The sequence below is a fragment of the Nicotiana sylvestris genome, chromosome 4 (genome assembly GCF_000393655.2).
Source record: "Nicotiana sylvestris chromosome 4, ASM39365v2, whole genome shotgun sequence".
Lineage (NCBI taxonomy): Eukaryota > Viridiplantae > Streptophyta > Magnoliopsida > Solanales > Solanaceae > Nicotiana > Nicotiana sylvestris.
Genome location: NC_091060.1, coordinates 159,584,655 through 159,607,100, shown reverse-complemented (window position 1 = coordinate 159,607,100; position 22,446 = coordinate 159,584,655). Strand labels below are relative to the sequence as shown.

The 22,446-nt window shown below is 39.0% G+C and overlaps 1 protein-coding gene across 1 annotated transcript; it reads left to right on the top strand.

Moving 5' to 3' along the window:
• Positions 1-13,538: 13,538 nt before the first annotated feature.
• Positions 13,539-17,856, top strand: LOC104240431 (protein DCL, chloroplastic). Its single transcript, XM_009795271.2, has 3 exons — positions 13,539-14,121; positions 14,999-15,113; positions 17,357-17,856. The coding sequence occupies exons 1-3, from the start codon at positions 13,715-13,717 to the stop codon at positions 17,531-17,533; spliced, it is 699 nt and encodes a 232-aa protein (XP_009793573.1). The 5' UTR covers positions 13,539-13,714; the 3' UTR covers positions 17,534-17,856.
• Positions 17,857-22,446: the final 4,590 nt, after the last annotated feature.

The following is a 22,446-nucleotide window of genomic DNA, read 5'->3' as shown; positions in this document are numbered from 1 at the left end:
CGAGGATCACAGTGCAAATCTCGGCATGTATCAAGAAGAGGCCGATTAATCAACCAATCATGGCATTTCTTACTGTATTTAGAGTTGTACCAAGAATAGGACTCATCTACTATATAAAGGGGGTCTGACCATTTGTAAAGGGCATCAGATTAACTTTACATAAATCTATATATTCACTTTCTCTTAAGCTCTCAGTACTTCTGTCACTTTGTTATTGTATCAACTGAATCATCACCTGGTTCTAGGGTGATTAAATTCGAGGGCCAGGGCTACTTGATTCATTTGGTTTGCTTTAATTACTATTTACTATCAATTTCAATATCAATTTACGTTTTCTCTTAGTTTGTGCCAAGTGAAATCACGTGTCCTTAAAACCACAGTATAAATTAAATTGTTATCCGTTTTTAGGGTAAACAGTTTAGCGTCCACCGTAGGGGTAAGGATAATAGTGATTGCCTGGTACAAATTTTCGTAACATACACTATTTTACGTTTGTTATTTGAAGTGTCTTTTATTAAATGATTAAAAAATGTCAAACTCTTAGTCAGCACCTTAACACATTGACAATGATCTCAGCCACCACGGTGAAAATCAGAACATTGCACCAGGAAACATTGTACCCCCTACTGGCCTCGATGGATTTTCGGCTATAGATCCGATTGAAGTCAGTTCGCATGTAGCCATCAATGAAAATTTGGCCGTCGATCCAGAAAGCAGCGTTTGTGTGGGTACCCGATAGTTTGTCACGACCCAAACTGGAGGATCATGACTAGCACCCGGGCCATACTTGCCGAGCACCAACGTACATTTTATCTAACCTTCCTTATTATTTTTAAGGGCCGACGAGATCATTATATATGGATCATGAACAATAAACAATGAAAGATAATGGAATGAACATACATAACATGGGATGACAAGACTGCCAAGAAACTACATATAAGGTACGAGCTACCACGCTCCCATGAAAGACTATATAATAAAAATCAGCCGACAAGGCATACCAAACTATACATGAGTCGACACCTATCTATGAGAACATTGCCGGAACAGGACCCCGACATACCCATAATATCTATAACAAAGATGTATATCAAGACCACGATAAATCCAGAGAAGGGTCTCGCCAATAACCGCTGAATTGGAAAGCCTACTGTAGTGGGGGAGCTGCATCTACCTGTCTATCAGGACCTGCAGCACGACTTGCAGCGTCCACAAATATAAAGGATGTCAGTACGAATAAAGTACTGAGTATGTAAGGCAGGAAAGCATAAGTAAGAATAATAATGTAAACAGGAATAGAGAATATACAACCTGTAACATCCGGATACCTCTAAGGGCTACTGACATAAAATGCGTGATACATACATATATATATATATATGCATGATACATATGTATATATGCATAAACTTTTAAAACATACGCCTCTGTGGGCATCATCATCATCATATCATACCCGACCGTAATAGGCTCGGTAAAACATACCCGACCACGTGGAGTTCGGTAAGACCCAACTGATCAGTGGTTGCACAATAGGTATCGTACCCGACTGACCATAACTTGGCTCGTTAGAATAAAATAAATACATATATATAATGCATGTAGGACTCATTGGAGTCATATTCTGAACCTTTCGAAGTGACGTAAGGTCGATATTCTTCGTACACGTTATTAGGAATAACTCTTCATCAAGAATCTTATAAGAATCAGGAAGTACCAACAACATTGATAACATAAGAATAAGAGAAACAACTTCAACATCAATTGTTCCATAAGAAGGGAAACAATGTAAGTACTGCTAGCTTCTAAGAGTAGAGTACCTTTGGAAGCTCGTTCATTGCATTATGTACAATCGAAGTCATGCAAAATAAGGAAAGGGATAGCCTCATATACTGTGTATATGTATTGCCCAACCTCAAGCAATGCAAATGTCATAACTCCTTAGAATGTACATGGCGGTGAAGATGGCAGGATAAGCCTGCGGGTAATCTTCGAAATGTTGCAGGCCCAACAAGCAGCAATAGCTCAGCTCCAAAATCAGAACCAAACGCCAAGCAGGATCGAAATCGAGGCATCCCAAGAAGTTATACATAGGGTCGAATCAGCTTCGATAAAATCGAACGAGAAGGAATTGGAGACCAATCCTGCTATTATAAAGATGCTCGAAGAATTGACAAAGCGAATCGAGACATGGGAAAAGAAGATCGAGGAAAATGATAAGAAGGTGGAAACCTATAACTCCAGGGTCGACCAAATCCAGGGGCACCACCGATATTGAAAGGACTAGATTCTAGAAAGTTTGTAGAAAAACCTTTCCCCCCAAGTGCGGCTCCAAAGCCAATCCCCAAGAAGTTTCGTATGCCCGAGATTCCTAAGTATAATGGGACGACTGAACCAAATGAATACGTCACCTCGTGCACGTATGCCATCAAAGGAAACGACTTGGAAGATGACGAAATTGAATCTGTATTACTGAAGAAATTCGGGGAGATTCTATCGAAGGGTGCCATGATATGGTATCATAATTTACCGCCTAATTCTATTGACTCATTTGCTATGCTTGCATATTCTTTTGTAAAGGCACACGCCGAGCCATTAAGGTCGCAATAAGAAAGTTAGACCTTTTCATGGTAAGGCAAAAGGACAACGAAATGCTCAGGGAATTCGTATCTTGGTTCCAAACGGAGAGAATGGATTTGCCACTGGTCACCGACAATTGGGTTGTTCAAGCTTTCACTCAAGGTCTCAACATTCGAAGTTCCATAGCTTCAGAACAGTTGAAGAAAATTTTATCGAGTATCCAACTGTCACTTGGGCCGATGTACATAATCGATATCAGTCAAAAATGAGGTCGAGAATGATCAACTAGGATTCATTCCGGGTCCGTTTATCTAACAGGCTCGTGGATAGAATGAAGAGGGATATCGATCGAGAGCCGAGGTCGAATAGAGATCGATATCAACCGTATAACTAAGATCGTAGGGGCAATGGATTTGGACAAAACTTTGAATGGAATGAGAGGAGAAATGATCGAGGTCAAAGTTCACGGGTACTCATGAGCAAGGGTGGTTTCGACAAGGATGTCAGGCCCAAAGAACTACCATGACTGTCAGAATATAAATTCAACGTAGACGCATCCACCATCATATCAGCCATCGGGATACTAGATGGCCTCAACCTCTGCAGACCGATCCGCCCCGAGAAATCCCAACCAAATATGCAAGTAGGCACCCATGGCCATAAAATAGAAGATTGCAGACAACTAAGGGATGAAGTAGCCCGATTGTTCAACGAGGGGCATCTTCGAGAATTCTAAAGCGATCAGGCCAAGAATCACTTCAAAAATAGAGATTCCAGTAGATAGAACAAGCAGGAAGAACCATAACACATAATTCACATAATCTTTGGAGGGGTCGATACCCCTAAAGGACCAATATTAAAATGCACCAAAGTGTCGATCACAAGAGAGAATCGAACTCGGGATTATGTACCGGAAGGAACCTTGTCTTTTAATTATGAGGATGCAGAAGGGATTAAACAACCCCACAACGACGCACTGGTAATATCTGTACTTATGAATAAGGCTAAAGTTAAACATGTTTTGATTGATCCATGTAGCTCGAGCAACATAATTCGATCAAGGGCCGTAGAACAACTCGGCCTACAGGATCAAGTTGTACCCTTGGCCCGAGTTCTAAAAGGCTTCAATATGGCATATGAAACCACCAAAGACGAAATAACTTTGCAGTAAACATGGCTGGGACCATCCAAGAAATGAAGTTCCATGTGATCGAGGCTAATATGAGGTATAATGCCCTATTCAGGAGACCGTGGATCCATAACATGAGGGCAATGCCTTCGACCTTTTACCAGGTTCTAAAATTCCAAATGCCAAAGGGAGTCAAAATAGTCTATGGGGAGCAACCCGCCGTAAAGGAAATGTTTGCCATCGACGAAGTGATACCGATATCGGCGCTCTCATCAAAGAAAGGGTTAAGTTCGAAGGCAAAAAAAGAGGTTAAATAGCAACCACAGACACCGGCCTCGACCCAACCGAATGAGCATGGGACTTACGAGGATGATGACTATACGGTACCTCGATCCTTTATAATCCTCGATGATTCTGATGCCACAAAATCAACGGTTGGAGAGCTGGAACAAATCATACTGAACGAGCATCTACCCGATTGAAAGATATACCTGGGCACGGGGTTAACTCCCAAGATCAGGAAAAAACTTGTTCAATTTCTTATAGCTAATATGGATTGTTTTGCCTGGTCCCATTTCGATATGACAGGGATCCCACCTGAGATCACTACTCATAAACTAAGCTTGGGCCCGAAGTTTCACCCGGTGAAACAAAAAATAAGGCCTCAATCCGAGGTCAAACACACTTTTATCAAATATGAGGTAACCAAACTTCTCAAAATAAGATCCATCCGGGAAGTAAAATATCCCGAATGTCTAGCGAATGTAGTAGTAGTCCCTAAAAATGGAAACAAGCTTAGGATGTGTGTAGACTACAAAGACCTAAATAAAGCATGATCCAAGGATTTTTTTCCTTTGCCAAACATCAACCGCATGATCGATGCCACGGCCAACCACGAGATCCTCAGTTTTCTCGATGCCTATTCCGGGTACAGCTAAATACAAATGAACCGGGAAGACCGGGAAAAAACTTCGTTCATCACTAAGTATGGTACCTACTATTATAATGTAATGCCATTTGGACTAAAAAATGCTGGTGAAACCTATTTCACGCCTAGTAAACCAAATGTTTGAAGAACAAATAGGGAAATCTATGGAAATTTATATTGATGACATGTTAGTTAAGTCCCTGCGAGTAGAGGACCATTTGAAGCATTTGCAGGAAACTTTCAGCATACTGAAGAAATACAACATGAAGCTCAACCCGGAGAAATATGCATTCAAGGTCGGGTCTGAAAAGTTTCTCGGATTCATGGTGTCGAATCGGAGAATCGAGATCAACCCCAATAATATCAAAGCAATCGAGGATATCACAATAGTGGATAATGTGAAGGTCGTACAAAGGCTAACTGGGCGCATTGCAGCCCTGGGTCGATTCATCTCGAGGTCGTTCGATAGAAGTCATTGATTCTTCTGGTTACTGAAAAAGAAGAACAACTTCACATGGACCCCAGAATGTTAACGAGCTTTGGAGGAACTTAAGAGATACTTGTTGAGTCCGCCGCTGCTTCACACACCGAGAGAGGACGAACAACTTTACTTATATCTGGCAGTATCAGAGATAACAGTAAGTGGATTCCTAGTCTGAGTACACAATTCCCTATCTATTATGTTAGTCGAACCCTAGGTGAGGCCGAAACTAGATATCCTCATCTAGAAAAGTTAGCACTCGCTTTGATAAGCGACTCTAGGAAACTAAAACCATACTTTCAATGTCATCCCATATGTGTTGTAACAATTTATCCCCTTCGAAATATTTTTCATAAACCCGAGCTTTCAGTGCGATTGGCCAAATGGGTTGTAGAACTCAGCGGGTACGATATTGAGTATCAACCCCGAATAGCCATCAAGTCTCAAATATTGGCAAATTTCATGGCTGACTTCACGCCGGCCCTAGTTCCCGAGGTTGAAAGAGAATTATTAGTCAACTCGGGTACATCTTCGGGGATTTGGACCCTCTTTATAGACGGTGCTTCGAACATTAAGGGGTCCGAACTTGGCATCATGCTGAAACCACCCACAGGTAACATGGTTAGACAATCTATTAGAACTGTAAAATTGACTAATAACGAGGCCGAATATTATGCCATGATTGCAGGTCTCGAACTAGCCAAAGGCTTGGGAGCAGAGGTGATCGAAGCCAAATGCGACTCCCTCCTTATTGTGAATTAGGTTAACGGAACCTTTGAAGCTCAAGAGGAACGGATGTAAAGATTCTTGGATTAGTTACAAGTAAATATACACTGGTTCAAAGAATAGACTTTGCAACATGTGCCTCGAGATCAAAATAGCGAAGCCAATGCCCTCGCAAATCTAGGCTCGTCGATCAAAGACAATGAACTCAATTCGGGGGTTGACATACAACTCATGAGGTCAATGGTTGAAGAAGGTCATGCTGATATAAACTCCACTAGCTTGACCTGTGATTGGAGAAACAAATATATAGAGTATTTGAAGAACGGAAAACTTCCTTCAGATCCAAAGGAATCGAGGGCCCTGCGTACGAAGGCAGCCCGATTTAGCTTGTCCGAAGATGGAACCTTACTCAGAAGGATGTTCAACGGTCCTCTAACTATATGTTTGGGACCAGGAGATACCGAATATGTTTTGAGGGAAATCTACGAAGGCATATGTGGGAACCACTCAGGCGCCGAATCACTGGTTCGAAAGGTAATCAGAGCCGGCTATAACTGGATTGATATGGAAAAAGATGCGAAGGAGTTTGTGCAAAAATGTGGTAAATGTTAAAGACATGCTCCGATGATTCATCAACCTGGGGAGCTGCTGCATTCGATTTTATTCCCATGGCCGTTCATGAAGTGGGGGATGGAAATCGTCGTCCCTCTTCCATCGTTACTAGGTAAGACTCAATTTATTTTATTTATGACTGACTACTTCTGTAAGTGGGTTGAAACATAAGCCTATCAGAAGGTCAGGGAGAAAGAAGTCATCGACTTCATTTAGGACCACATCGTATGTTGATTCAGAATACCATCCGAAATTGCATGTGACAATGGAAAACAATTTATCGGCAGCAAGGTGACCAAATTTCTCGAAGTTCTCAAGATCAAAAGGATTTTATCAATACCTTATTACCCTAGTGGGAATGGCAAGCCGAATCGACTAACAAAACCATAATACAAAACCTCAAGAAAAGGTTGACCAACGCCAAAAGAAAATGGAGAGAAGTCCTGCCCGAAGTCCTTTGGGCGTATCGCACAACTTTGAAGTCCAGTACCGGGGATACCCCGTTCTCTTTCGTTTATGCACTGAAGCTTTAATACCGGTCGAAGTTGGGGAGCAGATCATCAGATTCCGATATGCAATGATGGAATCAAATGATGAGGCCATGAATACGAGCCTAGAGCTATTAAATGAACGACATGAAGCTGCCTTTGTTCGATTGGCTGCCCAGAGATAACGAATTGAGAGGTATTACAATGGAAAGGCCGATACTTTATTGTCGGGGACTTGGTACTGAGGAAGGTCACGTTAAACACCTGAAATCCAAATGAAGGAAAATTGGGTCCGAACTGGGAAGGGCCATGTCAGATTCTCGAAACCACAGGAAAAAGATCCTATAAGCTCGGAATGATGGACGGAGAACAGCAACCGAATAATTGGAACTTAACTCATCTCAAAAGTTATTACTGTTGAGGTACGATCCCATTTCAATTCTTTCTATTTTTTGACTAACACTTGCAGGTTATCAATGAGGAGCGATACGAAGCCTTTAGGTCTAGAAGCACGCATTGCACTCTTTCTCCCTTGAACCGTTTTTGTCCCAAATGGGTTTTTCGGCAAGGTTTTTAACGAGGCAACAGTCGATCGTGCTACCTTAGAATTGAAGGCCGATTACGAATCGATATCAAAGACTGTGTTTATAGTATTCGAGATTTCTCTACAATCAACTTCGAATACTGGAGGGGATTACCCTCAGATATTGAACTATTCTAGCAAGGATATTATTTCGAAATGAAAGGGTATCAATATGTATGATTTATTGTAAGGGCCAAACGGTCAAAACGAACCGTGCCCACATAGATTGCTCGAGCCCTGACATAAAATATGTACGCATGTGTGATTATTTTTGACAAGAATAAAGATAAGTACTTTCCTTGCAACTATTTAATGTCTTGAAAAAATTTCCACTTTACAACCCCATACTTTCGATCTATTATGGAATCGAGCCCAAGAGTCGATTGCAACCGGAGTTTAGATAACCACTCCAACATTCGGGGACTGTCGTCCATAAAATAAACTCGAACGGATCGAAAAATTGAACATCGAAGGATAAGACCTCTTAGGCAACCCTCGAATTTTAAAGGACACAGCCATACCCACTGGGGGACTGTTATCTTAGGCAAGCCTGGGTAAATCGGAAAAGCGATCTCACTGGGCTACACCCGAACTAAAAGGCTATGGACCATTCAACACGGTTCGAAGACGTCCGGAATCCGTAACAAATATAGGCCTTCGAAAAAAGAAAAGATTCTTTCACAACCGGTTCTAAAGGCTGCTCTCAGCATAATCTTAAACTTAAAATATTTTTAGGAAAAAACTTCGGTAAACACAGAGCCCCGATAACGCCTCAACTCAGAAGGGCAATAAAGGCAAGGTTTGTTTGAACCCTCGAACACAACCTTATTATTTGTGCTAAGGCATTCCAACCTTTTGTGAATACAAGCAATAAAACAAAGGAAAATATTTTGAAACGAAAAGGGTGGAAAACCTTATAAACGATCTTTTTACAAAGGCCAGATCAACCAAATACAAAATTTACAAAGGCCTAAGGGCTGCTTTTGCTTCGAGTTCGAGAGATCATTCTCACTCGACTAGAAAGCCTAAGGGCTACCTTATTCGTGTTCGAGCATGTCCTCACTCGATCATTAAGCTTAAGGGATACATAAACTCAAGTTTGAATAATCATTCGGGGTCCATCGATTAGAAATGGTCAAGGGCAATGCTTATTATTGATCCTTACCATCCCAAACCTTGGACTCTCGAACAAAACTTCATAATATTATGCTAAGGTGTTTTAACCCTTAGAAGAAATTTAAAAAAAAGGACAACAGATTCAAAAGCCATGGAAGGGAAAAAGTTTCATATATTCATCAAAATCTTTTTACAAGGGCCATATTGCCCGATCGAGATTTCTTTACAAAGGCCGACCGACCTCAACATAAAAGCAAAAATTACAAAGCCTAAGCAGCATTTTCCTTATTGGAGGAAGCTTCTTTGCCTTCAGAGTCTTCTCCACTGCCAGATTCGCTCAAATTCTTAGAGTCTTCCTCGGGAAAAGCCAGCTTTCGAGCCTTTGCTTCCTTTGCCTTGGCAACCTCGATTTTAGCAGATATATTGAAGCTTTGATCACGGGCCCCCTCGAGGCCTCACGTCAAGCTTTCCACCTCGCATGATCCACCATGCTCTTGGCCTGCACTAGGGTGGCTTCAGCATCAACCTTGTGTTGGGTCGCATTAGCCTGAGCCTTAATATTGGCCGATGCTGCCTCAGATCTGGCCACCTCAAACTTTTTGGCCAAGTTAGCTAAATTGGATTGAAGCTCCTTGATTTTCGTTTCTTGCACTAAGGCCTTCTCCCTTGCAGCCCCAAGCTGAGACTTGGATGACTCCAACTCTGCTTGGACGACCTCCTTTTTTTGAAGCTAAGATGTTCATACCCCCATTGAACTTTTCAGCCTCGGATTGTACTTCATCTATTTGTCTTTGAAGGTCCTTGATCTGTTCGAACCTCTATCCAACCTGCAGAATCGGATCGTTAGTTGGTATCTCCAACTCATCTTCACTATCATGAAGCACTCGAAATACCTGATCGGCCATCTCAGCATGATAATCTCGAGTCGTCACCAAATCTGCCTGAAGCTTCTCACTAAGAAGTTTGTAGGGATCACATTTCTTAGTGAGGCCCCAAACCTCAGCCTCGCGCTCCTCTCGGATTCGAAGGAAGGCCTCGTGATGCAATACCGAAGCCTACAAGTAAGGAAAAAATGTTAGAACTGTCTACAATTCAAAGTTTAAAAAGATAATGGAATGGCCCTCAAACTTACCCAATTCAAAGCATGCTGGGCCTCGTTGAACAAACAAGAAACTTCCACCTCGTACATCTTGGCTTGGTATTCTTCGGTGACCAAGCATCAGAGATAGCTAGTCATCCCTATGGGGGAAAAAAGAACCTAAGCATCCTCCGGGACCGAGATGATAATTGATCGCTTACGCCCAGGATCGACACTAGGGGTCGGAGACTAATTGGTCAGTTTAAAGCTCGAGAAAGCCACACTCAAGCCCTACCTTGGTACATCTAAGTCACCCAAACCGGTGACGTCTTCCTCTCCAACAAAATAGCCACATAAAAGGTCTTCTACTCCATGGACCCCTCATCGTGGCAAGTCTCCATCGCCTAAGCGTCCTTGATCATCAAATCAGAGAACGAAGGCAACGAGGGGGAATCTCTAATCTCTATTGCCCCAAGTAAATCTTTTGGGGCTCCGCCTTCATCTCAGGAAGCCTTGAGCATGGTTTCTACACCATCATCGACTGTCTCCTCGGTAGCCTTCTTACCTCGAGGTGATGCGTCTTCAGCTCTCTCTAGCTCGAGGACTTTGTCAAATCGAGGCAAAGCAGTTCAGCTCCCGCCGGCCTAATAGTTCCTTGAATCTCGGTGCCAGCTCGCACACGGGCCACCGGCCTAGAGTTTTCTTCTTCTTTTTCTTCGACCTCATCCCTTAGCCATTGGACTGACTCCAAAGTTAGACGGATGTCGTTCCCTTTAGGCTTACGGGGCCTCATAGCCGATTTTTTCTTTTTCGGGCCCGGAGAGCTCGGAGTCTCATTTCTTTTCTTCTCTTTGGCCTGCTTCGGGGTATATGATGAGAGAAGTTCCTCTTCTTCAGCAGATGGGACCCTCATTGCTACATCCTTCCCGAGGCCTACAAAAGAAAAAAGAAAAAAATGAGTAAGCTCAATGCAAAACCTGAATGGAAACCGTACTAAGAAAATATGATTACCATGGTTACGGGCCTCCCATTGACCCTTTGATAACTCCATCCCAGCACGCTCGGAGTAAGAATTTTGCAACACTAAGCCCTTAACCCATTACCTGAGATTGAGGGTTACATCCGGCACGTGGGCCATAGCTACAACACAAAAAACATAGATGAGGAAAGAAGATGAGAAGCAAAACGGCAAAGTTAGGTATTCAAGGCGAATGAATACTTATAATTCATGTTCTATTTTTCAAGAAACGGCATGTCTTCGGCAGAGATTAGGTCCAAAGTCTTTATTCAGACAAATTGGTCCATCCAACCTCGGTCTCGGGTCTCGTCTATGCTCGAGAACGGGGGTTTGGTGGCTCGGCGATAAAGCTTGATCAATCCTCATCGATAAAGTCGGGGACTGTAGAGACGCATAAGATAATCGAGGGTAAAATGATGCCCCTTGATCTTGTTTACAAAAAATCAGAGGAGGATCACGATCCTCAGTATGATGGATGAATTTGGACAAGAGTCACATTGTTCAACGATGATGGGGTGTATAGGACCCAATGTGAAGGGATAAGTGTAAACACTTAAAAACTCTTCCACATGAGTAGTGATTGATTCCTTAGGCGAGGGCAGCACCACTTGCTTGTCGACCTAGTTGCAGTCCTTTTTAACTTGGTCGAGGAGACCATCGGTAATTGTGCATATGTATCTCGACATCGGTTCGCATCAACCCAGTGTTGAGGGAGTATTCTCAACCTTAAAATCGGCAGTAGTAGGGCACTTTGTCGAAACGAATTCCTCTAGGGGAGGTTCCGCCATGGCTCTATCGCTGGCGGGCCTTGATGAAGAAGTGGTTTCCTTTTGTGGAACAGTTTTTGAAGTCTTAGCCATTTTTATAAATGGAGAAGAATAAACGGAGGATGGACGTTTGGTATATTGTAATGAAACAAGTAAAGAAACTCAGAGATCTGAAAATACAAAGCTCTGAGGAAGGCAAAAGATTTTGAAGATTAGAGTGAAAAAGGTTTGTAAGTAAAGTTTGAAAAATAAAAAAGATATATTTATAGGGTTAAGATGACGGTTCAAATACGGTAGTGGCCGACCATCGACTGGCTCGCATTAAATGCCTGGAAAACTGTATCGAGAGACATTTCAGTTACCTCTGTTTCTTACATCATAATGCTTACGTCATGATGTATAGAAGTGAAGATCAAGGACTCAAATCGTTTATTGTCATTAATCTCCAAAAAATGAGGGGACTATATGTATCCGGTCAAAATCTTACCCTTTTCGTGCAGCTGATCGAGGGAGGAGCATGATAAGTCAAGGATCGGCTTCAATTTATTTCTAACTATGGTGCAGGGTTAGGTTGTCAAGCTCGAGAGTATGAGATAAATTGAGAACGAGACCAACCAAAACCGAGACCGAATGAGATCGAGATCGATCAAGATCGGGGCCAAATAAGATAGAGATCGAGGGAAGCTTACTAGGTTGAATAACGGAAAGACGAAATATCTGCAATCGGACAAGGATCACAACGCAAATCTTGACACGTATCAAGAAGAGGCCGATTAATCAGCCAATCATGGAATTTCTTACTATATTTAGAGTTGTACCAAGAATAGGGCTCCCCTACTATATAAAGGGGGTTTGACCATTTGTAAAGGGTATTAGATTAACATTGCATAAAGCTGTATATTCACTTTCTCTTAAGCTCTCAATACTTCTGGCACTTTGTTATTGTATCAACTGAATCCTCACCTGGTTCTAAGGTGATCAAATTCGAGGGCCAGGGCTACTTGATTCATTTGGTTTGCTTTAATTACTATTTTACAGTAATTCAATATCAATTTACGTTTTCTCTCAGTTTGTGCCAAGTGAAATCACGTGTCCTTAAAATCACAGTATAAATTCAATTGCTATCCATTTTTAGGGTAAACAAAGAGAAGAAAGTTTGCTGGAAATAGCATTTTCCGGCCGAGCAAAATAATGTATTTAACGGCCAAGCATTTTTCGGCATTCTTAATTTTCAGACTTTGAGACCATCATTCATTTGGTCGAGTAAGAAATTAATAATCCTTACTTTTGAGATGTTAGTCGAGGATGAATAGTCCAAACGGGAAGGTGTTCTTGATAATTTTGATCCATGGAATTTATAACATATGTGACTACATAAACGATTAGAATTCTTTAAATTTAGAGATAAGACACTGACGATTCTGCTGATTTGAGGGAGAAGAGAGAGGATTGAGAATCCTGCTGATAGAGAGAAGAAAAACTTCCTTAATGATATATAAATTTGGGTTATTTTTTTTGTTGAGATAATCATAGTGTTCGGGTCAGCTTACGCGCAACTCAACTAATTCCACGGAATACTACCACCTCTTACCAAAACTTGGACTATATTACAAGTCCCAATCAACTGATTAGTGACTTTTTTCAAAATCAAAAAGAAAAGCAATTTATTTTGAATATAAAGTTTGGTTTTAGCTTACTGTATTTTATCTAAGAATTTTTCCATATCGTATAATGGAGTTAATTTTTCATTTTTAAACTCAACTATGTACACCCCAAAATTTAGATAAGAAGTAGTCGTAGCAAACAAATTGAAAAGTAGCTCTAAGTAGACGAGTCGAATTACGATCCACTCAATAAGTCATGAACTCATTTTGGCATTTCACATTTTATTCCAAACAAAATTTAGATAGGTTTTGAGCATGATTAACCCGAAAACTCCTACTTGAATGTAATCAGACCCACCCGATATCCGAATATAGAGAATTCGACCCGCCCAATTAAAGCGCTAAAGCCGTAAGCTTGCTGTTTTACACTTATCTTCTTCTTCGGCGAATGGTAGCAACTCGAGCTCTGCACAGTACTTTGCCACGAGAAGATAATCTCAGCTACTTCTGAAGTATATCCAATTCTTCAACCTGTTGCTAAAATGTTGAATACTTAAGTAGAACAATAAATCCAAAAAAGGCGTTTTTCAAATTTTAAAAAATGGCTTCAATTTGCACTTCAAATCACCCTAATTTTCACTTCCTATGCAGAAACAACCCTAATTCAAACCCTAACCCTAGCTCAATCTCTCATCATCACCTACTACTAGCTCCGTCTTCTCTCTCTTTCTCCCGTTTGCGGTTGTGCCATTGCGCGGCGGTGAAGACTGGTTCTGAAAGCGGCGGGAGTCGCAGCGATAACGCCGAGCTGTTGCGGAAGCCGGTGATTTCGACGGGGTTGGAGTCGTCGTCTTCAGCCGGCGAGGAGTTGGTGAAGGAGGAGGAGTCTGATGATGAAGTTGAGAAGAAGAATGGAGATGAACAAAATTGGGTCGATTGGGAGGACCAGATTTTGGAGGATACTGTGCCGCTTGTTGGTTTTGTTAGAATGATTCTTCATTCTGGAAAGTAAGGTTCTCAGTTTTACTTATCTTTTGCAGAATTTGCTAATGTTAGACTCGGTTGTTGATTCATACATGCTTTGCCTGTGTGCGTTTATTTCGAAAATAGGATATATATGAATTTTCAATGTACACTTAGAGGATATACGTACATTTTCAATGGTCTGCCAGATCTTTTCTTATAGCTTTGCAGACATATTATGTTCAATCAGTTCACAATCTCTTTTTTTATAAGGAAATCAGTTCACAATCTCTGTAGGTCAAGTTGTTATTTTGGCACTCTCTTTGTTTAGTAACTATAAGAAATTCTATTGGAAAGCTACTACTTTCTTATAGCAGTAGAAATAGTCAATGCAGCAGATACTGCCTTATCTAGAAGCCTGGGCAGTTTATTTCTTTATGAGTTAAAGCTCTATTTCCATGCTGAAAGAAACCATTTGGTGAATGTTTACATCTGGTTGATGAATAGTGTCGTGGATGAAGTGAGACTTTGAACTGCTTAATTGAGTCACCACTTTGTTTTGTTGTTATCACAGAAACTAAGGGAAATAACATCTTGGGTATTGAATTACGATTTGTAGTTCTAATTAAGGTTAAGTTGGTCATCAATCTGTTTTCGCCCCCTCTTCCTTTATTTTGAACGGAGTTGTTTCTGGAGTTGTTGGCAGAGATTAGAGATAAGATAGTTATCAAGAGATGCATGCTTTACAAAATTGTACTTACCTCAGTGATATGTCCGGTATGCCTATGAAATATGAAATATTGCAGAGCCATAGTTTTCAACCTCTAGACCCCATATATTCATCTATTCTTATAATTAAGTGATTGTTCAACCCCCACCTCAACGTTAATATCATTTCATCTGTTCAATCTACAACTTGCAGATATGCAGTTGGCGATAGGTTAAGTCCTGATCATCAGAGAACTATTCTACAAAGGTTGCTTCCATATCATCCCGAATGTGAAGAGAAGATTGGCTCTGGAGTTGATTACATTACTGTATGACATCCTCCTCTTTGCTTCATTTACGTATCCACCTGCATAATTTCACATAGCATCTATCTCTCTTCTCATTTAGGTCTGTTTTTTGGTGTACTTACTTTCTCATCGAGTACAGCTAATGATCTTTTGTATACTCTCTAATATTTGCTTCTTGTGCGGAAATGCTCGTATTTTGTGTGGCATGCATTCTTCCTGAAGATATTTTAAGCTTTTATAAGCAATCTAGTGATACTTTTGATGCGTGAAACTTCATATTGAAATGTACTCTAAAAGCTTTTATTTGTTTATTATTATTATTATTATTATAAAGTAAGTTGCTTCATTGAAAGGCATCAAGTAGATGCAATGATTACAAAAATAGAGATGCTAGCTCCATTACAAGATGTTATGATAGATCTGGGAACTAGCCAATAACCAAAAAATATACCTTAAGAGGCCAGTTTAGAGTGAGGGAGCTCAAAAAATCTAAAAAGACAGTAGAGCTATTTACATAGGACTGTTTGGCCCAACAAAAAAGACTAAGCAGACATCTGGCCTTCAACAAGTGGATTGGAGTTGAGACTCCACTAAAACATCTGAGGTTTCTTTCAGTCCATAGGCTGTACTGTAAAAGCTTTTTCTTATTTGGCCCTTGGTTGATCTCTCTATCTCTCCATGCACGAATGCCGCTTCTTGACAGAATGACTCGATAACTTCTTCATGCCCTTGAAATTAGCGTGGCAATCTCAACAGGAGATAAAATGATTGTACAAAAATAAAAGGAGATAAAATGAATCTGATTTTGAGGTGAAGAACTAAGAAATGATTTCCTATCTTAATAGCTTTGGTAAACACTGTTCATAACATGGTAAAATATTGTACCAAATATTTCAGGTTGTATTGCAAACATTATATGTTGCCCTTAAGTAGAACTTTCTGTGTGATGGCTAACCCACAATTACCATCTAAAACTTGTTAATCTGTCAACCATGAACTTCATTCACTTCTCGAGTTTGTTTATATTCGCGGAATATTGTAGCTTACTTTAGGTTTATGGAAGGTCAGCACTGCTGTTTTCTTGATTGAATGATAATTGAGCTCCACTAAACTGCCTTTTAGGACTACTACTGTACTCTGTTTTATCGTTTGAGGTTAAGGAGGACCTAGAGTGAACCATATTGTTATACTTACACAGGCAGAGAATGATGTCAGGGTATTAGAAGGTAGCAAAAATAGCAGGAAAAACCAATCCGCTAATAGGAAAGGACATCTATCCTCTTCTTAGCGATGAAGCAGTATCAAATTCAATCCATAGGTGGATAGTCCCCAACCATTGTATGGTATGGGGTGCCTGTGATATCTTTGATGGTGCTGAAAGGGATGATTCTGTTGTGAGCAAATGGAGCTACAGATAGTGAAATAAAACACAGAGGGAAGGAAACACAAAGTGAAATTGTTAAGTCTCAATGGCAATAATATTTCAGGGAAATCCAATGTAAATTGATCATGGTGAAGGATGTTCAAGGAGATAGGGAGATTACACGCTGAGGAAGAGTCCAGTGAAGACAGAAACATGAGAAGCAACAGTGATGTATCTCACTAGTAAACACGATATGAGATAGTGGATTGGGCTTCATTTTGACAAATGGTTTGTGAATCAAATTATGTAGATGACTAATGGGATTTTTAAACCTCTCATTGAAGCTGGAAAAAAAATAATGAATCCGAACTAGAGTGGAATAAACTGAGGAAATTTGGGATTTTTTTGGAATATCTTGGTGACCACAATAAGAAGGAAAAAGCATTATCAATGCATGGTGAAAAGAGTTGGTCAGAGGGAAGCGGCAAAAAGAGCAAGACAGACCAAATACAAAATAGGGAAGAGAAATGAAGACGATTGAAAGATGGTTTTAGAGCAGCAGATTGTTTGTTAGCTACGGAAACAAAATATTAGCCATAGGGTTTTACAGTACATAAGGGTTCTAGTGAAGAGTCAGGTAGTCGAAATTACCTAATTTTCGGAAACGCATGTCAGTAACATGTAACCCCTTTGTTTTAGGATAAGTGCTCATGGACCCATGGACCCATGGACCCATGTCATTTTGAGAAATAATTAAGAATTATTTGCTTGCTATTTGCAGTAATTAGATTGTGCTCTTGAATTTCTTCAATTTTAAGTATGCATGTGTCAGAGAGAGTGCATGAATGATTCTCTTATGCAACTTTCTTAACCTTGTATATCACTTGGTTTTTCTTGACAGGTAGGGTACCATCCTGATTTTGAAAGCTCAAGGTGTTTATTTATTGTTCGGAAGGACGGTGAATTGGTTGACTTCTCATACTGGAAATGCATAAAGGGGTTAATCAGAAAGAACTATCCACTCTACGCTGACAGCTTTATTCTCAGGCATTTTCGGAGGCGTAGACGTAATGACTGAATGTATCATTTTGAACTCGTAGCTACCCTGAATTTCATGCGACAAAAATTCTTTTACTTTTGCCGAGCACATTATGCTGAAGTGTCGATCAAAGAGTTGAAGGTTATAAGTTCGTGTTATTGGAAGCTTACTGGAATATACACTCCATAGAATTGCCCTTCCAACTACTTTATCTACAAATCTACACTGTAGAATTTAAGTTACTCAGTGATCAACAATGTATTCAAGTTAGTGTAAGTTTCTTAGATGGTCAGGGCTCTTACTGTTGCAAAAGAAGCATTTTATCACATCGTTGAAGTAAAAGGTTACATTTCCAGCCTTTAGTATTGTGTCCTTTTCTTTATTTCACTTCTCTTCTTTTTCTCCAATCTCCATTCTCTTCCCTTGATTTCTTTGTTGGATTTTGTGGTTGGAGATTCCTTGTTTTATACTTTTCCGTAGTTTGGCACTATTGCTGATTTCTCAGGTGTTGCGGTTGATTGGTAAATTTAAGTTTAGTAAAGAAAATTTACCTTCTCATTTCTAAGTAAATTGCAGTTCAAACTGTGATGGCATTTAAGATTTAAGAGGAGCGCGTGAGTTTTCTATAGCTAGAGGAGCTCCAGAGTAGATTTCGTGTTATGTTATTTACTACTTTTCTGGAAATCATAGCATTAGTAACATCCATATGGACCTGAGCTCCAGAATGCAACACATTGGAAATCTTCTGAAAAATCTGCTATGAGATGGCTCTATATTATGACAAAGGTACTGACTTGTGTTTGTCCATGTTTGATTGGTTGCTGAGTTCTGCAACCAAGTCAAATCTTAAATTAGAATTTGTAGATCAGTCGATCAGCAAAAGACTTGCTACTAATAGTAAATAATGGATGCGGTGATAACTATCATTTCGTACTAGGGGTCCCAAAACTATGCCCTCGTTGCTTGTCTACAAACTTTGGTAGGAATAAAGTAATTCCGGAGCACCTAAGGGTGTGATCTAAAACAACAACAAACCTAGTTTAATCTCACAAGTAGGATTTAGAGAAGGTAGTGTATATGCAGATCTTACCTTATCTTGAGAAGGTAGAGAGGTTGTTTCCGATATGACCCCGCCTCAAAAAAAGGTAAAAAATGAAGCAGTAGCAATTAATATAAGTAGTAAAACCAGCAAGATATTAAGAAAATCGAAAGGAAAGATATGAGTACAGTAGTAATAACAATCTATGCAGGTGTGACCTAATGGTTAATAATGCGGGTGAAAACATGAAAGATTGGAATTTTAGTCAATAAAGACCAAAAACAGTAGGTAATTCCTTCTCATTTATCTAAATTTTGGTATATATATTATAGAATTACCTAAACCTTGAAGTATACCTATATGGTACGTACAAGGGTGGCAAACATGCGGGTTGGGTCAGGTCGGATATGAGCGGGTCAAAACGAATAATTTTAAAAAACGAATAAATTATCCGACCCGACCCGTATTTGAGACGGATAAAAACGGGTTTATCCAGCGGATAATATGGATATCCATATTATCCATGGCTTCTTAAATATGATCACTTATGAGAGAATTCCTAGTTTTCCAAACTTGAGGAACTCTAATTTGAGGCTTTACAAATATAAAAATTAAACATATTAGTTATCCATTGGTTATCCATTTAGTTAACCATTTTCTAAGTGGATAATATGATTTTTTATTCATATTCAATCCGTTTTTAAATGGTTCATTATCCAACCCATTTTTTTATGGATAATATGAGTGGATAATTATTTTCTTTAATCATTTTGTCACTTCTAGATACGTCCATGACCACATGTACTGGTGCGACATAACAAATATTTATGAAATTACGTTTTGTCCCCTTTAAGATTTGCACTTTAGCCTGTATTAATTTGACATTATCAATTCTCAGATAAAAAGTGGGTGTGACCGCTATTCTTGGCGGTGCTAGAAAGGACATGTTGGATTTAGACACGTAGTTGGTTCTTATGTGACTTCCTAGGCAGTTGAGCACTAAAGTTAAAGATATTTTTGTTTAATTAATCACTTATGTCATTTTAGTTTGCTTAATTCAACTGTCTCTCACATTATCTGGAAGGGATTCAATTTTCACACTTGCAGTATAAACTATTTTTACGTATCACTGTAGATTCATTATTTTTAACAGGTTATTTCTCCTCCTTTTTTAAGTTATCTATACATGTTTAGTATCGAAACTTATCTGCAATTAATTTCAGATAATTTGGTAATGTAAACATTTGCAAGAACACTATTCGTGTATAAAAACAAACACTATCTAGAGCAGGATAAATCCAAGGACTTGTGACAACATAAACAGTTTCCTTGAAAATGAAATTACACTTGGAGGCAAGCTATATGATATCTACTATTGAAGCAACAATATAAATTTATCCTCTGTTTTTAGTGTGATTTTGAATGTATCTAGCTCGAATAATGGCAAAAGGTGTTTACTAGAAAGAATTTTTGGTAGGGTTTTGACAAAAAATTTCTTTCAAAAAAAGAAGGAATTTGACTCTTTTACGGCAAATACTTCTTGATAGGGTTTTGACAAGTGGCTTTATCTATAGGGGACTCTGGGGAGGATATTATTTAATTCGAGTGACTAGAATTGTTATTATTTTTGATTTTTTTTTTTGGTTTGACAAAAGTACTAAACAAGGAAGAGACGCGGTTCAGGGTCAAATCAACTGCATTTGTATTTTGCACTCTTTAATTATTACGCTATAGAACAGGAAATTTTTTGACGTTGTGTAATTCAAGATGTTGTTAACTCTCACAGGAACGCACTCATACACACACATAAGTGGAGGTAGGATTTTCGATAAGGGGTTCAGAAAACAAAGTTAGAAAAATTAAAAAAAAAAAATTGTGGCTAGTAAGAATTGAAGAACTGAACTTATAAAAATTTTAAACCCTTTTGACCAATGAGCTATGATTTTGGACTACGTTAATGAGATTCAAATATAATATATAGAGATATTTTGCCATATATATGTATATATAGAGAGATATACATACAATATGAAACATATATCCGCCCCCATACGCACACTCTTTCCATCTCTCTCGAAGAGAAACAAAGGGGAAGATCAATATTATCCAAACAAAATAGACGGTAAATTATATGTTCGGTATAGTTTTATGCAACAAACACAAAAAGAAGAATTAACTTAAATAGTCGTCTATCCAACCGTTTAAACTAGAAATAATTAATACATGTATAATATACGTATAATGTATATATTATATGTATGTATACGGTAGAAATCGGGGCTACCCGATTTCGTTCTTCTATGGAAAAAGTGATACCATGTTGGAAGGCCAGGACGCCGAGTTCGGGTCGAAGCTCCTTTCCGATGTCGAGGTCGAGGTCGATATCATTTGTCGAGGTCGGAAGAAGGCATGCTTCGAGATAATACCATTATGATTCAGTAACGGAAAGAGCGAGATACCAGTAACGGCCCAAAGATCATGCATAAATTTCGGAATAGATTGGTCATCGGCAGTTAGAGAGCTGTCAAATACGATTTCCTACTGTAATTAGAAATGTACCTTATTTAGGACTCCTCTATTATATAAAGGGGGATCACATTCATTTGTAACATACTGTTCACTGATAAGAAAATATATGTACATTATTCTCTTGTTATTTTACCTACTGTTCTTCAGAGTTGTTTCATTATTTATTCCCATAATCATACCTTGAGACCGTCATAGGTTGAGCTCGAGACTTAGCCTACACACTGGTTTGATCTACTTTACTCTTTAATTTGTCTATTTAATCCCTTGTTTATCAATTGACGTTGAATTAAATCATATATCCTTAAAATCATAATACAAGTTTAATTGTTACTCGAACTTTAGGGTAAATAATGTATAACCATATATAGTTAATGTATAATTTACATATATCGAGTAGGAAAACTAAATAGTGAATTATATCGGCTATTTATGCAATCTCAAACAAATATATATGAGGTATATCCTTTACTTATCATGTCAAATGTACATATATAACTGCCATTTTGTCTCTTGACGACATTGTCACAGAAGTAAACTGAACTTTTGGGACTGATTATAAAAGTGACCACAAACGTATCATATGCTTCTTCCTCCCACGCACTTGGGAAATCAATGAAAACGATTGACGGACTAGAAAACAGTTGCTTGGTTTTCTTAGAGAAATAATAACCGACTAACACGTGTAAGTAAATGGTCTTAGTGCTATATATAAATATAAATTAATAACATAGCATAAAGAAATCCACAAAAGGGATATAGCTAAAGTTTTGTCTTTTGCTAACAATTGTCAATACTTCATTGGTTGTATAATTAGATCATTGTCAATCAAGCTCTTCTCTCTTATTTTTCTTCTTCTTCGTTTCCCTTTTTCAGCCAAGAAAATGACCCCCAAAAAAAAGGAAATTAAAAGAATAAGAGCATGAGTTCCAATTATAGAGCCTTCAAATATTAAATTTGATGTTGATGCTTGTACAATCTTCATCGGTTATATATATTGTTCATTTTCAATCGAAGTAAATGTTTGTTCCCTTATCTCATAATGTTTGAGTTAAGGCTTAGCTTAATTAAAAAATACGTCTAATTGCCCTAATTCTACGTCTTTATATATGTTTCCTTCTGATTGGAGAACCAAACAAATTATTGGTTGCATGGCCTATTACGATGTACCAGATGGCAAAAATCACATATATATTTATTGGTCGGAGTGTTCCATTGCCTATTTCAAAGAGTTGCCTTTCTTGGATATATATATTTGTGAAACAAATAATTCTTGGTGTAATTATCATATAAAATTAAAGCTTCGTCATATATGTAGTCTAGGTTTGAGGTGCCAAAAGAAATCAAAATGTTTGGATCTTCCTGTATGTTTTTACATTACTAGTCT